This window comes from Bidens hawaiensis, unplaced genomic scaffold (assembly GCF_021521415.1).
Source record: "Bidens hawaiensis isolate Kalapana, Puna unplaced genomic scaffold, B.hawaiensis_p1.1 tig00026011_1, whole genome shotgun sequence".
In the NCBI taxonomy this organism is placed as follows: domain Eukaryota; kingdom Viridiplantae; phylum Streptophyta; class Magnoliopsida; order Asterales; family Asteraceae; genus Bidens; species Bidens hawaiensis.
Genome location: NW_027494189.1, coordinates 231,620 through 250,300, shown reverse-complemented (window position 1 = coordinate 250,300; position 18,681 = coordinate 231,620). Strand labels below are relative to the sequence as shown.

The window sequence follows — 18,681 nt, the reverse complement described above, 5'->3', positions numbered from 1 at the left end:
CAACGTTAAGAAGGTATGTTGACCCGGTCATGAGAATTTGTTGGATCTTTATATAATTTGTGATATTTGGGAGGGGGGGGGGGATGAGTGGACCGTCTATTTAGAGAAAAGAACCTTATGATAGCTCTAGACTAAAAAAGTTTCAGTTTTGCCACGGTATAAAATTAAAAGCATCATGAGAAGAATGTATAAAAAGATAAATGTGCTATTTTGCCGAACAGGTGTATAAATATAAAAGGAATTAAGTGAGCAATATGGAAACTTGATCAAATTACAACCCTAACACCGGATAGGATAACAACAATATTGTGCTTCAATTCAGGTGTTTCAACTTTCAATTAACAAAAGAAATGTCGTTTATAGCACCGTTTCGAAATAAGTTTTATATCAATCAAGTTATATTCCTTTTAATCAGAAGCTCTAAAACATCAATTTGAATTTCAAAAAGGGATCCAATGAAAAAATAGCGTGAAAGGTAGGACCAGTGGCAACAATTTATGAACTGAGGTTTAGACACAATGACAATCTTGACCCAAAGCATTTCAAATTGGTCAATTTGGGTTGATTTGAAAATTATATGGGTCAACTATTTTAACTAAATATGTCAAAAAAATCATAAATCAAAACTCATAATGACCCGCTCCGACCCAAACCAATACAACCTTTTTTTAATTGACTCATTCTGACCCTAACTCATTCCGGCCCTAACTCGTTTAAACCTACGACCCGTTTCAACCTATGACTTGTTTGACTCAACCCAACCTATTTATTACCCCAGGTTCAGTCAACCTTAAAAGGATGAGAATAATGAAATCCAATTTTCTTAAATTAAATGAAAATAATCTAAAACATTTGATAATAAAAAACAAGTAAATGAGCAAAACATTCACTTTTCAACATTAAGTTAACATGATGCGAATACAGGGCCAGTTCCAAGGGAGGGTCGGATGGTCGACGGGCCCCCGGCCCAACTCCCCGATAGGCCCGTCTTTTTTTTAGAAAACTTATATATATATATATATATATATTTTATGAAAAACAATATGTACATATAATGTTTAAACTTAATTACACAACTACTAGTTTGGTTTAGTGGCAAAGATGTATGACTTTTAACCAAAAGGTTGTGGGTATATAAATTGTTTAATAAACAAGTTGTGTTCTTGTTAACCAGTTTAAGTTAAAAGGTATGTGTTTAGGTTGAACAATTCAACTAGCCAACCCAACACAATTTACACACCTAAAATACATGCATCCACCAAGAAACATCATACAATCATGATCAAGAAACATCAATACACTTTCAAAACAAAACAGGACCCTTATACAAACCAAGGCTCCACAACAATCAACAAACATATTGATACAATTATGAAACAATAACAACGAAATAATTACATTCTTTTAACATATAACCACCATAATTTTCTTTCTCTAAGCGTCTTCTATGAATACTTTGAGTATGAAATCACGAAACCGTCTAGAATATTGTCGAGGATCGACTGCAGATATTGACGTAGGGTCGTATTGGAATGATTTGTAAGCGTGCTCGAGTTTTTTGGTAATGTCATAATCTTGAAGTATGTCTATGATGCCAAAAAACAGTACAACATCATAACATACGCTTGTTGGTTCCCCAAATAATTCCGTTTCTATTTTTCTTTCCATCCTTTCGACTCGCGCATGCATGTTGATTCCCAGTTTTGACCTGTAATTGTAGCATGTATAAAAATAACATCTCACATAAAAACATATACAATTAAAGTTAGTGACATGTAGAGGTGGCGGTTTTAACCCATTTGTAAACAATGAATAATTTTTTTTTGATAGTTTTACCCTTTTGATCTTATCCCATTTTGACCTGACCCGGACCCGTTTAGCGGCAACTCAATTTGACCCATTATATGACCCATTTTGACTGGACCCATCTGGCATCAACCCATTTTAACATAGACCTGTTTGGCTTCAATCTATTTTGACTGTGCACCCGTGGCGTCAACTCATTTGGTCTAAACCCATCTTGATATGCAACCATTTGGTCTATACCCATTGACCCGTTACTTGACTGTTTTGACCTGGACCCATTTGGTCTAAACCCATTTTGACCCGGAATCATTGGCCTTAACTCATTTTGACCCATTACTCAACCTGTTTTGACATGGACCCATTTTGCCTCAACATGTTTTGACCTAACCTCATTTGGCCTCAATCCATTTTGAACAATTACTCAACCCGTTTTGACTTTTGACCCTCAACCCATTTTGACCTGGACCCGTTTGGCCTAAACTCACTTTAACCCATTCCCTAGCCCGTTTTGACCTGGACTTGTCAGGCCTCAACTCATTTTGATCTGAACCTGTTTAAGCTAAACTCATTTTGACCTGGACTCGTTTTACCTAAACTCATTTTGACCCATTACCCAACCCGTTTGGCCTCAACACATCTTGACCCATTACTCAACCCGCATGGCCTCAACCCATTACCCAACCCATTTGACCAGCCCATAGTTGATTATAAGAATGGCAATAATACCCTCCAGGGTCTGAAGCATGATCTGGAGGAATATCTGCCCCACCATCATCTGCAAACAAAAAAGATAGTAAATAATGGAGGCTTTAATTCATATTTATACAAAGCAATCAAATTATTTACCAATTGAAGTGCCTAATTCACCAACATTTGTGTCTTTAAAATAAAGACCAACCAAGAGACTGTAATCCATGATTCTCTCCTGCTCAAGAAAATCACAATCCCGGTCGATTTGCCTGAAAAATTTTAAAAAAATATTATTAAAATTATCTGTCGCGTTGACGGGTTGAATTATTCAACCTAGACACAACCCATATTTTTATTTGTGTCCAAAACATCAACCCAAACACGACTCTTTTTACCTATGTATCACGTGTCAAACGTGTTAGCGGGTAAACAGCAAGTTGTAAACGGGTTAAGTGGGTCGACATGTTTAACTAAACAGGTTAAACAGGACATCCATAACACAACCCGTTTAAATAAACATGTCAACCTAGATATATGATATATCAGCCCAAAACCTGATTGTTTTTGTGTCGTGTCGTGTCGTGTCATGTTATGTAACCTTATAAATTAGACAAAAAGATATTATTATCATGATAACATATTACTTATTATTATGATAATAATTTTTCAAATTTTACCTTCTAAATTCTTCAATCCATTTTTTGTCCAATCTAAACATGAATTTAAGATCAAGATCTTTAAGTATGGTGGTGGGTTGAATTTCGGATTCGGGCTTATCCGTGAGTCGGCCGAGTGAAGACCCTTTTAAGTCGAATCGTCTTTGAATTGCGTAATCCGTGCAGAAAAGATTCCCCATTATAATAAATCGTACCTAAAATAAATTTTAAAAAGATGCATTAATAGAAATAGCTAAAAATAATATATATTTATGTAATAATATATATTTATGAATAACTAAATAATATATATTACGTCATTGTGAATAAGTTATAACTAATTTAGTTAATAAATAATAAAGAAGCCAAGCTCTAGCTTGAGACACTACTCACAAGCCAAGCTCAAGCTCGAGTCGAGCACATGCTCAGCTCGTTTCATAAGTTGTTTAAACCGACCCCCCGTTCCCCTTTCAGCTAAACTCTTTTCATTTGACCAATTTGACCCAGATAAAACACAACCCAACTCAACCCACTCATAAGTAAACGGGTCAAACCTTCTTTTGTGCAGCACCCGTAAGCTTCACACAATGCAGCCCGTAAAACTTTGTGAGCAGCGTATGCTCAAAAGACCGAAAATGGTTGTAGTATGCAGACAACATCCTTAGTATAGCCTAAAATCATCAACCATTAATATATGAAACAAAGTTTAACTAAAGATTAGAAATATAACTAGCATTTGAATCTCACTTTGACTTCGGTCTTTTTAATCGTTTTTATCATGTAACGATCGTCGTGTGTCAAGTAAAAAAAGCTTCCGCTTTTACCAGGAGATGATAGCTCACGAAGGGCGTCGTTTCCACATATCGACAACATATAATCGGCTGCATCAACGTTGAATAGCATCCTTAATGTCCTGTGTTTTACATGTTTGTCAAACCATTATGTGTTTTTACAAAATAAAATAAAAATTGAAATGTGTCATAAATTTCATGCAACACTTTATGTCTAATTTAATAAAGAGTGTTAACTAGAGTTGACATTTAAATCTGTCAGAATGTACATTTTTAATCCAAGTCGACCCGTTAATAAGAAAATGGGCCAGAATGTACATTTTTAGTCCATTTTTGTATAAACAAAGAATATGTTGATTACACATATTCTAAATCTTTATATTCATTAACTAGACTTTATGTGAATTCCAACATGTTTGATCCATCATTCGTTTGACCCAATAACAGATTACCCGTTTGAGATCCAAGTCAACCCGTTAACAAGAAAACGAATCAAAATGTACATTTTTGTCCATTTTATTATAAACAAAGAATGTGTCGATTTGTGTATATAAACAATATTATCGCAAAATTATCTAAATCATACGAATTAGAAGGTCACATTTTATAAAAACAGACTTTAGCTGACTTTCAACATGCTTCATTCATTCGACCCGTTTACCTGTTTAAGATCCATGTCAACACGTTAACAAGAAAACTGATCAGAAAGTACATTTTTGTTCATTTTATATAATTAATGAATGTGTTGATTACATGTATATATACAATATTAATATACTAATAATAATAATATCAATCCTTGGTTGATTTTCAGCATGTTAGACTTGTTTGACCCGTTTGAGATAAAACATAACGGGTCAACATTAGTCAAAATGTATTACCTGAAAACTAAGGGGCAGTAATCTTTCCATCTAAATTCACAAGATTGATGTGGAGGTGTATATTTGGATCCCTCTGGTGGGAATCTTGTCCAAACCTTTTCTTTCGGGTTAAAAGCCGAAGGCTTTAAATCTAAAGATGGCACCGGGCCCGGCCTTCCTACCGAATGCCTACAAAGAACAACACTTTATTACAAATTTCAAAGAAGAAAATATTAAATTACACTTTTCGTTCTTTAGGTATATCCGTATATAGCAAGTTTAAGGTTTCGTCCTTAAACTAAGAAAATAACATAATTGTCTTCTGTGTGCAAATTTGTTTACAAATTTCATCATTTCCACTAACGGACGTTTAGTGGAAAGCACGAAACGTATAAACAAATTTGAACATAAAGGACAGTTTATGTTGTTTCCTTACTTTAAGGACAGAAACCTGAAATTTGTTGTATACCTAAAAGACGAAAAGCGTAAGTGAGTCCAAATTAAAAAAGATTGAAACTTGGAGTTATAACCTGATACCCAATTGCAAATTAAGCATAAGTTCATAATTCTTATGCCCTTTTGATATTGTTTCACCTTGTTTCTTGACAACTGGTGGAACCCTCATTGGACTCTCTTCAAATGATGCATCATCAATATTATCATCCAACATTTTCATTTTACTAAACTCATCATCAATATTCCCATCTAATCTCCCATCAACCGACATTCGTCTAGGCCGAACAGACGTCGGTTCACTTACTTTCGACGATCTCCACACTGCGAGTTTCTTTTGCGAGGGCATAATGGGAACTTTATCTTGAGGTGAAATCACACTATCTTTAAGATAAACCTCATAAACTTGTTGCGCGACATGTTTAACGCCACCACATTCGCCACACGACGAAAATGCAAGATCTTGTTCGGTAGAATCTTTACTCCATACGCCGGTATATTCACACCCGTCTGAAAACTTAAACGACCCGTTTCCTTTCGGTAACCCTTCATCCCATTCGCCCTCATAAACACTCCCATCACAAAAGACCATTTTACCCTTCCCAAACATTACCCCATTCCCCCACTCACCAACATAACAACTACCATCTTTCCACTTATACTCACCATTACCTTCTTGTAACCCTCTACACCAATCACCATCGTACACGTCACCATTCGTATATTCTTTAACCCCATACCCATGTTTCAAATTCATAACCCATTGACCTCTATACGTGTCACCCGTGGGGCCCGTATACGTGCCCTCACCATCCATATAACCACTTTTGAACTCGCCTTCATAAGCGGCCCCCGTGGGCCAACTAAATGTGCCCCGGCCCATGGTCTTGCCTTTAAACCAGTCACCGACATATATGCACCCGTCGGTCCACCAATATTTACCAAACCCGTGTGGGAAATTGTCGCACCAGTGGCCCGTGTAGTAGTCACCGTTCGATAGGTATCTTTCTGCATGGTAGACCTCACCGGCGGGCGCAAGAATCTCGTCATGTTCGGCTTCTTCATCGTCTACATGCGCCACGTGGGCTGACCCGAATATGTTGCTGGCTTGTTTCTTGGCAGCTTGTGTTTTTCGAATCGTTGCTTCCCATGCCTTCATGTTCAAATTTTATAACTTGATCATGAATGTTATTGACATGAATTCAATGAAACAAAACATGATATCAACATAGATAGATATATGATGATGAACATAAAGATTAAATGGTCATGACTTGTAATCCTTTAAACAAGATTCAAGATTTGTGATGTCTCTTTTGTTGTCTTTTGTCACAAGTTTTGTTTTTTTTTGTTTTGTGTGTTTGTGATTCTGTGTCTGGTTTGGTTTTCCTATGTTTGGTAAACAAATAAAAGGAGATCCTTTTATGTTGGGAGATTTGGGTTATTATTACTAATGGAAATAGAAATAGATTAGGAAGCTAAGATAAAAAAAACAAAATAACCATACTTTTTATGATTAGTAAAATTATGTTGAGTTTTTTGCTTATTTCATGACATGTGGAGGGATAAACAGCAAAAAAAATCATTTTTGGAAATCCAAACTAGGGCTACTAAACGGGTCGTGTTGGCAGGTCGAACCTAAATAATTCTTTAAAATTTAGTTTTTGTTTTAGTTCCGGTACTCTAACAAATCGGAAAGAAACCAATCAAGTTCGCGCAAACTCGCGGCCTTATTTAAAGCCCATGACCGACAACGCTACCGACCCCCACCCCCCCCCAAAAAAAAAAATCGGTCGTCGGTCCACCTAAAGTTTTATTTTTTTTTTGGCAAAATGGCAAAACATGTCATTTATGTTTTCATGGTTTTTCAGTAATCGTCCTTTAGCAAACTTAATGACACAAAACATCCTTTTATGCTTAAAAACTCTTTCACGTTGCGTCCTTTGACCATGACCCAGTTAAATTTTCTCGTTAAATCCAGTCATGTGCAAGACACATGAGGGTAGTTTAGTAATTTTACATTTATTAAAAAAACTAATGATATTTCATCCATCTTCTTTCTTTCTCTCTCTCTCTATATATATATACTCTTTCTCTCTCTTATCTCTCTCCCTCCCTCCCCCTATCTATCCAAAACAGCCGCCCAACATCCGCTGTCGCCTCCACCCACAACCCACCGCCGGCCGCCTCCACCCACAACCCACTGCCGGCCGCATCCATCTGCAAATCCCACAAATTAGAAACCCTAAATCCACAATACTCATCATATTTACAAAATCAAAAACCCTAACTTTAGCCCTAATCCACCCATCTCTGTTTTGGCGTTACATATATGGCCGGTGACCATATGTAATCACATCCGGCTCCGGCTCCGGCTCCGGCTCCCTATGTAACCACCGCCGGCCGCCTCCCTTTTTAACCACCGTCGGTCAATATGTGTGGAAACTTAGTTATGGCAGATGCAACTTCATGTTTTGTGGATAAGGTTGTTAAACATTTTGTGATGATTGACGGGAGTTTTTGTTCTTTGATGCCTATTTTCTTCAAGTACTCCCAGTTTCAAAGAATGGAGGCCGGAAATGGTGACGGTGGTTGGTGATGGTGATGGTGATGGTGATGGTGATGTGTACAGAGAGAGAAATATTTGCAAGTTAGAGAAGAGAGAGAGAGAGAATTTGTTATTAAATATTTTCATTTTGACCTTATATAGTTTAAGTTATCCACACTAAAATCCTTGAAGAGTAAAAGACGAATTTACCCTCATATACTTTGCACATGACCATATTTAACGAAAAAATTTAACTGGGTTAGTACTAAAGGACGTAACGTGAATAGAATTTGAAACATGAAATTCGTGTTTTAGTTCCGGTACCATAAGATACATAATCATAACCGGTCGAATTCATGTCTGGTTATCGTCTCAATGCCCAGGACTAACAACGCTTGGGTTTTACCACCGACCGGGTTTGCCAACCATATAAACATCGTCTTAAATATTTTGTTTTCTTATATATTAATGTTTTTATATGTTAATTCGACGAATTAATTTTTAGAGTTTTAATCCTTAAATTTTACCAATTGTGTCTCTATTGTAACGAACGCAGCCGGTACTGACCGAATTTGTGTTGACTCATCGTCGTAAAGCTCGGCTATACCAACACTCAGGTTTCAACGCAAGGGTTTGCCAGCTGCCTCGGCGCAACGCGCCGAGTAGAAAAACCAGTTGTTTGTATCTTTAAAAGCAATTGTGTTTACACTTTACAATATGCTAATTGGCATGAAAACACCTAAATAATTTTAGTTTTTACATAAGAACATTTTTAACAAATAAATTATAAAATGGATTAAACAGTTTGATACAAACATGACTCCGTTAGCTAAAGTGTTAACAGGGTTGAGAAACTGATCCGAGACCGTTTAGAATAAGCCCAAACCTATGAGTTTTGTGTTAGTTTCAATGTCACATCTGAAAAAAAGTCGAGCCGCTCGCGAAGTACTTGAGCTCGGATCGATAAAAAAACTCAAAATAAGCCTAGTTTTCGAGCTCCAGGTGAACCCAAGCCTCAAATAAATCTCATTTAGTTATCGAGCCAGGCTCGAGTCTTGTATAGGAAGCTCATTTAGGCTCGTCGAGCCTTAACAAGCCTTGTGTGTTTTTAAGTTTTACCACTTTTAGACTTCTTTGTATTATTTTACATTACCCAGTCGAGTTTAAGGTACTACACGAGCTCGACCCGAGCTTAGGCTCGTTTGAAGTTTTTCTCAAAATATATAAATAAAATTTAAAATTTTCTATAATTTAAATTAACGAATAATAAGCAAGCTGCCTAAACTTGAAAAAACAATTAACGAGCCAAACTCGAGCCATCGAAAATCAAAACGAGAGACTCAGCCCGTTTACACCCCCATGTATTCCTAGAATGCACATTATTATTATTATTATTATTATAGCTAAATAAAAACAATATACATATAATGTTTATTTTATATGCATATTAAAATATGGGCTTTTTTAAATTGAATATTATTATTATTTTTAATTACTTCGAATCAAATCAACCCGAATTCAAGTTTCAGCTTCCAATAGGTTATTTTTAATTAATTCGAATTAAATCAACTCGAATTCAAGTTTCAGCTTCCAATAGGTTTTTTTGGAATCTAATTCTAATTCCGTTTTAAATTTCAACCCAATCTGATTAACTCGAGTAACTCTAAATTCGATTCATTTAATATATCTAGTATAAGGTGTTAACGAACAAACTAGTGAGATATTTTTCTTACATTTTTAGTAACGATTGGTGTATTACATTTCTAATGTCAACATTTTCGTACATTGACCTAATATATGCATTTTATGCCACTAAGTTAATGTAAGTTATTATACACTTATACTCACCTAACAAAAATATCCCATACCTATAAGTTGTTGGTCCCTTAACAATGACTAATTAAATCACTTAGGTTATAAAGAAGTTTACGAATCTTATCTAAATGGTATATTTATTTGTGTTTGGTTATGAATGCACTGAGAGTTTTAGATTACACATAGGCGTGTAAATGAATCGACTGTTCAGTGAACTGTTCGTGGACCGTTTGGCTGAAAGTTAGTTTCTGTTTGTTCATTCAATAAATGAACAAACAATGTGTCCATTTCTGTTCATGAATGTTTGTTTAGTATGTCCACTTTGGGATGAAATTGTGGAAGAATTATCTATTTAATGTTTTATATTTTTTTCGTTTGCGTTCATTTATGTTTGTTTATATTTGCTCAATTGTGTTCATGTATGTAATTAATTTTCACATGTTTGTTTGTTCATTAGTGTATATTAGTGTACGTTTGTCAATTATTGTCTGTTAATGTTCGTTTACAATATTAACGGACGAATACGAACAAACTCAAACGGATATGAATTTTTGTTTGGTAAAGTGTGGGTTATCCGGTCATTTGTAATTGTACGTCAAAAGCTGCATAAAACTATAAAATAATAATTGGTTGAGTCAAAGTCAGCCTCACACCCGGAATCAAGCAACGTGTGTCGATCAGTTGCACTTTATTAGTGATTTTACAATTGGTTTCGATGGAGACGATCAGGCGAGCATCTCACGCAGGTTCATGGTACACCAACAATCGTAAGTTACAATTAGTTATTTCTCATCAAGATTGGTGCTTTACCAGTTTTTACAAACTTGTATGCTTTGTTATGTATTATTTCTAGTTAATTAGCAATTGCAATGTTAGATGGTTTATATTAGTCTTGATTTGTGTTAACAGTGTTGTTAATTATTATTCATGGTAAGGGTGTCAAATGGGTTGGGTTGAACGGGTTATGGGTCGAAACGAATTAGGGTTGGAACGGGTCAATTAAAAAAGGGTTGTTTTGGTTTGGTCAAAACGGGTTAGGGTCAGATCGGATTTTTTTTTAACAAGGATAAAAGCGGAAAAGTTTTAGTTTTTCTAGGTTTTTTGTTTATTATTTACATTTTGAATTATTATTTTTTTAATTATATTTTTTGAAAATTTTTTTAGGGGTTTTCTAGTAAGGGGGTGTTTGGGATTCCTTATTTTGCCTCCTTATAACTTTTCATTAAATTAATAAGTTACAAAAGTGTAACTTATTGAACTTTTCCTCTCACAATATAAGCAATCCCAAACACCTTATTACTTTTCAATAAGTTTATAAGTTATAAGTTAGTGAAAATAAGCAATCCCAAACACCCCCTAAGTGATACTAATTGTATGTTTTTTTGGGCATATAAAGTATAAAAATACAAAGAACAGAAGTACTAATGCTGGTAACAGACAGATACTAGTTTGTAAGTTTAGCAAAAGAAAACGATCACTAAAGAATCTTGGAAACTTTGGATCAATTAATACCAGCACCAACATTAAGGAAGAAAGGTTACTAAAGAAAAACTTCGAATCTTGAAAAATTTAGATAGTTTCTGAGCAGGAGTATTACAATACCGCTAAAGATTCTAGAAATTTTTGAATATTGAAAAATTTGGATTGTTTTTTGGGCAGCAGTATTACAATGCTACTAAAGAATCTTGCTTTACCTGCAAATTCTCTTTTAAGGGATTTTGTTAATGAGCTTGAGACTTGAGAGTGACATCAGATGGTTGTTTGATGTTAATATTAGTGTTAGTTTGTTCTTTAGTCACATACTTATTTGCACAAACATATGTACACTACTCTCTCTATCTCTCTGTACACACACACACACACACGCAAATGTATATATCTTGTTACGTGTTTTTGGCGATACCACGGCCTACATTTGCACGTTATTGAAAGATATGAGGGAAGACTTTATTTCTATCATTCTATGGCTAATAGACTTGTATGAGTTAGTTCTAAAGCGTTATTATATTATTATGCATGTATAAGTATTTATTTGTAACAAAATGTATCGTTTTTTTTTGTTTTGTTTACTAGCTCAAAAGTTGGAGGAAGAACTTGATGGGTGGCTTAGGGAATGTGGTTTGACCAAGTCTCCAGATGTACGGGGTGTAATCGCTCCGTAAGCAAACACGCACATTTAATCTTACTCAATACTTTTTATATTTGGTGAAAATGGGCCGGGTTAGGTAACCGGTCAAAATGTGTACAGTACTTTCTTCTATGGTCAGACCGGTTTGGTTTGGTTTGGGTTGGCTTGAAACACTTTTTGTCGAATCTTTAATTATGTTTCAGCTTTTAAGATAAAAACATAAACCTATATCGACCCCATTCATGAATAAACGAGTCAAATTTTCTACCTATGTCCTATTAAAGTTTCGAGTTTCTTAATCTATTTGTTATCATTTTGGTGGTATACTTCCACTAGACATGCAGGTTATTCTTATTCGGGTCGTGCAGCAGCCTTTGCATTCGGAAGCATTGATCCAACTAACATGTAAGCCTGTTTTTTTAAGAAATTGTATATTTATATACAACTATACACACACATAAACTAGTTTGATAATTTAGTGATAAGCTAAATTATCATAAAAAATTTCCACAAAAACAAGAAACGGGTCATTAGATGATCAAATTACCAAATTAGCCGTTTTCAAAAAAGTATAGTTACCAAAATAGACAACCATTCGAAGTACCTTGCTACTCTCACATTAGCCGTTTATATATTTAAACTTTTTTAAGAGCTCTTAAATTATTTGGAAGTTCTGAAATGGTCTTGATCCTAACCACATGTATGTTGTGTTATATTTTTTTAATATTATGAAATCGTTGATATCTTTTCAGTTCTCGAATATTTCTTCTCGGTCCATCTCATCATCATTACACCCCTAGATGTGCTCTTTCAAAAGCAACAATTTACAAGACACCAATAGGCGATCTCCCTATCGATCTTGAAGGTACCTTCACATCATTTATATTTGTGCACTTTTATGATGAGTTTAATAACTGGTATATTAGATAGGCTTGTAGGTTATAATCTAACCAAAGTATTATTATTTATTAAAATTAGTCATTGAAGAGCTAAAAGCTACCGGGAAGTTTGACATGATGGATATTAATGTCGATGAGGCTGAACATAGCATGGAAATGCATTTACCATATCTCGCTAAAGTATTTCGTGGGTATGTGCCAATTTTTTTATCATTACATGTAGAGGTGCCAAGTTTGAATATTATATTTACGAATTGGAAATGGGTCAAAGTCAAACGGTTTGAAAAAAAGTACACTTTTGGGTTAGCCTTGAAAATTTTACGTCTTTACCTTTTTTTACAGGCATGCAGTGAAAGTTGTTCCTATTATGGTTGGTGCTGTAAGTACTGAAAACGAAGCCATGTATGGTCGCCTGTTGGCAAAATATATTGACGACCCAACAAATTTCTTTTCGGTTTCATCGGATTTTTGTCATTGGGGTTCTCGGTATGATTTAATTTCTTAATACCTGCATAACTGCATTTATTAGATCTTCCAAGTATATATTATCCTTTTGTTGATTCATGTTAGAAGAATTAATTAATATTATTATGATGATTATATATAGGTTTAACTATATGCATTATGACAAAAAACATGGAGCAATTTATAAATCGATCGAGGCATTGGACAAAAAGGGAATGGAAACTATAGAAACCGGCGATCCAGATGAATTCAAAAAGTATTTACTGGAAACTGATAATACTATTTGCGGACGTCATCCCATCAGTGTTTTTCTCCATGTAAGTAATGTTATTTACTTAAGTGCTCCTTGCTTAAAGTTCATGTATTCTTTCGTGAAAAGGGTATTTTAGACTTTTGACTTACATGCGGATGTTGAGCGAGTTATATGGTTTAAATGATTCAAAGTTACATAATCATTTTAGAACGCACATCCGAACACCTTTCAGTTATTTTTTTCTTTATTTGTTTTATTTGTTCTAATAAGTTTGTTATGATAATGAGCACAGATGTCGAAGAACTGCTCTACAAAAATAAAAATAAAATTTATTCGATACGAGCAATCGAGCCAGTGCAAAAGCACGAGAGACAGCAGTGTAAGCTATGCGTCAGCAGTCGCCAAGTTGAACCAGTAGTTTTTATTTATTTTCCGTGTATTTTCTGTTTTTATACATTTGGATATTTGATCCTGTTTGTTTCTTGTTAATAAGATGACATTCTGAATCCTATTTAAAAAGAATGTTTGGTTGTATTATATCTCAATGTAAGAAAACATGCTTAAAATGTTTCCAAGATTCAGGCATAAAATGATGAAATCTATTTTGTGAGGTCAATTAAGGTTGCTAAACATAAGCAATTTTGACCCGTTTATTTATTAAGTTGTCGATTTTGAGCATGTTTACTTAAGTAGTAGAACTAGTGAAAGATTAATAAGCAATTTGTCAATCGGCGCCCCATGTGCAGTTTGATGTGCAGACTCTTAAATCATGTGTCGAGTTAAGTTTATGAGTTATGCAATGCATGTAATTATTCAACGGGAAGTTCGTTTATATAAACAAACAAACATGAACAAAAGTAGTTGTTCATTTAGTTAAAAGTGGAACATTTATCTTTGTGAACGCTCATTCATTTACGAATTTGGTCATTTAATTTGTTTGTTTATGTTCTTTAATATACTCATTTAAATTCTTAGGTTCATTATTATTTAGTCCAATTTTATGAAAATAAACAATTACATGTTACAACTTAGTCTAGTTTATTAACTTTTTAAACCAACAAATAATGTCCACTTTCACTTTAAAATAGCGTGAGCTTAATTATGCTCGTTAATGTTTATTTACCTATGTTATTGTGCTCGTTTATATTCATGAACAGCTCCTTTAATTTGTTCAGTTAAAGTTAAATAAACAAACACGGACATGTCTCAAACATAAAGTACAAAATAACCCAAAAAAACAAGATGAAACATGAAGAAACTATAACATTAATACTTTTGTTAATTAGATAGCCTCAGTTTCATTAGGTCACAACTATAGTATCTCTAGACCACAAAGATGACCATTAGATTCAAAGCTACAACACATATTATGACTCTTGACTTGGACTCTTATCTATCTACAAAACTTCAAGCTGTTACCAAATGACTAGCTCCTTTTAAAGGAAGCATGCAAGAGTAAGTCACATACTTGACACTGTCTAACAAAACCACCACAAATATCCTCGAAAACGACTTCCCCTTAGCGCCCATCATACCCTCCACGTCAGCACCGTCTCCTGCCTCACGTGGATCAAACAACACGGAAACCACCATTGACGAGGCGGAATTGTTTTTGTAGTGGGGCTCGTGGTGGTCTGAGTCATGGCCGCCTGGTTCTGCTGCTGCTGCCACCTTTTCTTTTGTGATGTTGGTGGTAGTGGCGGAGAGGGGGATTGGAAGACCATGGAGGATTCTTCGGTTTTTCATGGTGGGGGTATAAGTTGAGTTGTGGTGGTTGTCGCTGGCGGTGATGTTGACTGCTGATGTGGCGGGAACGATGGCGGCGGACACATCAAACTGAAATACTTCTGTGCACATGCCTGAGCTTAACATAGGTCCTGTGTAACAAATCATGTTGTAAAAGATTAATAAAATAGTCAAACACTTGAGTGTTTGGTCAAATAACCCGTTTAATTAAATGTTTCGTGTTTAGATTGACCTGTTTAACCCGTTTAGTTATACAGCTTGATTAACTTAACACATTTATGACACGTTAAACCCATTTCTACAACCCTGAACCCACCAAGGCGATTAACACATTTAACCGTGTATAACTTATTATTGCCCGTCAACTCGCCAACCTGTTTGGCATGTTTAGATAAACGAGTTAAACGCGTCGTATTTGGGTTACACGATTTTAAGTGTGCAGGTTGGGTTGATGTTTTTGACATGAATAGAATAACAGGCCGTGTTACTATTCGGGTTGACCCGTTTAACCCGCTCAGTTAAACAGGTTGACTCACTTAACACATTTATGACCCTAAGCAATTTTTTATAACCCACCAACACCATTAACAAGTTTACAACTTTATTATTGCCCGCTAACCCGACACGATTGACACCCTAATTTCAAATTGCGATAACAAAGACACGAAAGTATAATAAAGATACAAAATAGAGCAAGATTTACCAGCAAGGCCTTCGCGAAACCACTGCTGCAATTTACCATCAGCGTGCTTCGACTTTGACTTCTCCTTATCAGATGACAAAGCCCTTTGATGACCACTTGAAGTTCTATACACATTCCTGTTTACAGCCGGAATTGAAATAGCAGGAACCAAATCCGAAGAACCCGTCACACCATCATCATCCTTATCATCTATCCTTTCATCTTGTTCTTCTCTAGACGCCATAGCTTTCTCACTCGCAAGAACCGAATGGATTATCAAATTCCCATCAATCTTCACAAGCTTATCGTTTCTCGGAACATACAGAGACGCCACAAGAGGCTCACTCGCGTTACCGTTCGTTGACTTCGTTCTGTTTAGATGATCATATTCATCACTCATCAACACTCTCCCATGATTATAAACCTTGTAATCACTAGACTTATTTCCCAAATAAACACCATTCGTTACCACTCCGCTTAACTTCACATTCATAAGCGGAACCAATCCACCAAACAACATGATAAACAATAACAATCCGATAAAACTAATACCCGCAACCTTTTTAGTTTTAGTTTTCGATTTAGCTACACCTTCAACAGGCTTCTTTACTTCCGTCTTCTTCGATTTCTGCGACAAAGCCGGTTGCTGAGGCTTTAACCTCGGGATCGGAACCAACGGCACTTGCGACCCCTGCGATTTCACCACATAAGGCGGACACGGCATCCACGGATACCCAACCGGCATCACAGGGTGCGGTGGATACATAACCGGACCCGAACACACACCTCCACCACCAACACCAACACCCCCACCCGTGACCATCTGCTGCTTCAAATTCGCATTCTCGGCCGCGAAATAACTAATCCTGGCATTCAAATCCTGAATTGTGGCATGCATTGCCCTAACTTTATCCTCTAACTCCTCCACATAATGCTTCTTCCTTTGCCGAGACAGCTGCGCACTCTCTCGGTTTCGAATCAGCCTCGCTCTCTTCTTCTCGTCTATCGGATTCGATTCGTCATCCGTCAGTGTAGACGTCTCGTTCGATCTCCGGTACTTAGAATTCGAATTCACATCATAATTCTCATTTTTCCTCTTCAATACAACATTATTCTTATTCTTATCATCATTTCTATTACTATTATCATCATCATCATTCTTATTAATAATACTATTATTATTATTACTCATCATTTCGCATTTAACCTTCTGATTAACAACCGAATTACCAGACTCCGGTGACGGACAGCTCATATCAGCTTCCGATCCAGCCGAGCCTTGAGACGATAACGGATGCCTGGATTCCGGTGAAGAGTTATCTAAAACCCTAACGGAAGACTTAACGGACTTAACAGACTTATTATTAATATTATTATTACTCATCATCATCTCCTCATTATCATCATCCGGTGACGGAATATTCAAATAACCACAAATATCCGATCCATAATTATTACCGTCAATTTCACGATCGGAAACAAAACCGTTGAATTCAGGATCAGAGGATGACAGATCGAGGAAACCGGAGGCGTTAAGAGACGAATTGAGAAACTGTTGAGTGTCCTCCGGAAGGGTAAAATCGTCAAAAGTGATATCGAAACCTTCGTCGTCGAGAAACTGGAAGTCGTCGGAGAAGGTGAGAGGTGGAATTAGAAGATGAGATAACGGATCGACGGCGGCGGTGGCTGCCGGATCGTCGGTGGACATTGTTAGGGTTTTGGTGTTAATGGTTAATAGTCGTCGGAAGAGTCTAGAGGTTTATGTGTGTTTGTTTGGTTGTTTGTTTGAAGGTGTGAAATAAGTATTGATGAAAGCTTCCGTTTAAAAAACGTTAGGACTTGGGTTTATGTATTATTATTATTATTATTATTTTATTGTTTTTATTGGGATTTAAGTGAGAGCATTCCACGCACTAACGTTATTAATTAATTAATAATTTTATCCGTCTTTATCAATCACATATATTATTATTATTACAATAATAATAACGTTAGTGCGTGGAATGCTCTCACTTAAATCCCAATAAAAACAATAAAATAATAATAATAATACATAAACCCAAGTCCTAACGTTTTTTAAAAATATTATATTCTTGTAACAGAATATTTTATTGTAAATAGATGCGGTTTGGTCTAGTGGTAAAGTTACATGACATTAATTACATTCAATTAAATGATTGTGTGTTCTAGACCCTAGTTTAACTTAAAAAAATAAAATAAGGTAAAAACATTATGTGAGGGGTTCTTCAATTTTTTAGAGGCGGGTAAAATGATTGTGAGAGAAGAAGGGAGAAAATGATATTGTTCATGTTCAAATTTGGAGAAACGCATTGTTCAAGTATATCATTATTTAATATTTTTGAAGTGGTTGCGAGTGAAAGAGACAGAAAATGTAATTGTAAAAGTATAAAAAATATTATTTAATTGAAACGAGAGAGAAAATATGATGTTTTTAGTTTAATTATAGAGATTGAGATAAAGAATGAACTAGGAATAATTGTTAAAGAAATATTGTAAACAAATAAAGAACCTTCAAGGCTAGCAGAGTTGATTATAACAATGAAGATAAGAACTAGGTTTTTTACTTTTTTTTAGATAGTCGTTAATTCGGATCCGAGCCAAAACGGGGGTTTTATCTGGCATGTGTTTTTATGCCATCAGGTTTTGACTATTGTGACGGCGCAACAGATACTAAGTGACATCAGGGGAGAAGGTTTCTCCTATGATACGGGGAGGACCCGAAAATTTATGTCCTTCAGGGGAAACTCTATGGAAGTTTCAAAACTCAGGTTGGCCACAAGCCAATTTGTGACAAATCAGTCATATCGTGGACTATCATTGTTATGAAAAAAAAAATATTTTAAAAGAGGTTGGCCTCAAGAGTTTTGT

General features: G+C 35.5%; 3 protein-coding genes across 3 annotated transcripts; 1 reads left to right on the top strand and 2 right to left on the bottom strand.

Moving 5' to 3' along the window:
• Positions 1-1,346: 1,346 nt before the first annotated feature.
• Positions 1,347-6,694, bottom strand: LOC143572794 (phosphatidylinositol 4-phosphate 5-kinase 4-like). Its single transcript, XM_077057848.1, has 8 exons — positions 5,334-6,694; positions 4,825-4,992; positions 3,900-4,065; positions 3,707-3,823; positions 3,174-3,367; positions 2,653-2,765; positions 2,533-2,581; positions 1,347-1,708 (listed from the first exon to the last, which is right to left on the bottom strand). The coding sequence occupies exons 1-8, from the start codon at positions 6,413-6,415 to the stop codon at positions 1,435-1,437; spliced, it is 2,163 nt and encodes a 720-aa protein (XP_076913963.1). The 5' UTR covers positions 6,416-6,694; the 3' UTR covers positions 1,347-1,434.
• Positions 6,695-10,255: 3,561 nt separating this feature from the next.
• Positions 10,256-13,851, top strand: LOC143572792 (uncharacterized). Its single transcript, XM_077057847.1, has 8 exons — positions 10,256-10,386; positions 11,693-11,777; positions 12,084-12,152; positions 12,500-12,612; positions 12,726-12,837; positions 12,989-13,132; positions 13,254-13,428; positions 13,657-13,851. Exons 1-8 carry the CDS (start codon positions 10,335-10,337, stop codon positions 13,780-13,782), a joined length of 876 nt encoding a protein of 291 aa, XP_076913962.1. The 5' UTR covers positions 10,256-10,334; the 3' UTR covers positions 13,783-13,851.
• A 756-nt stretch (positions 13,852-14,607) lies between these two features.
• On the bottom strand, positions 14,608-17,515 carry LOC143572803 (bZIP transcription factor 17-like). The gene is made up of 2 exons (XM_077057855.1): positions 15,814-17,515; positions 14,608-15,241 (listed from the first exon to the last, which is right to left on the bottom strand). The coding sequence occupies exons 1-2, from the start codon at positions 17,498-17,500 to the stop codon at positions 14,772-14,774; spliced, it is 2,157 nt and encodes a 718-aa protein (XP_076913970.1). The 5' UTR covers positions 17,501-17,515; the 3' UTR covers positions 14,608-14,771.
• Between the last annotated feature and the right edge of the window lie 1,166 nt (positions 17,516-18,681).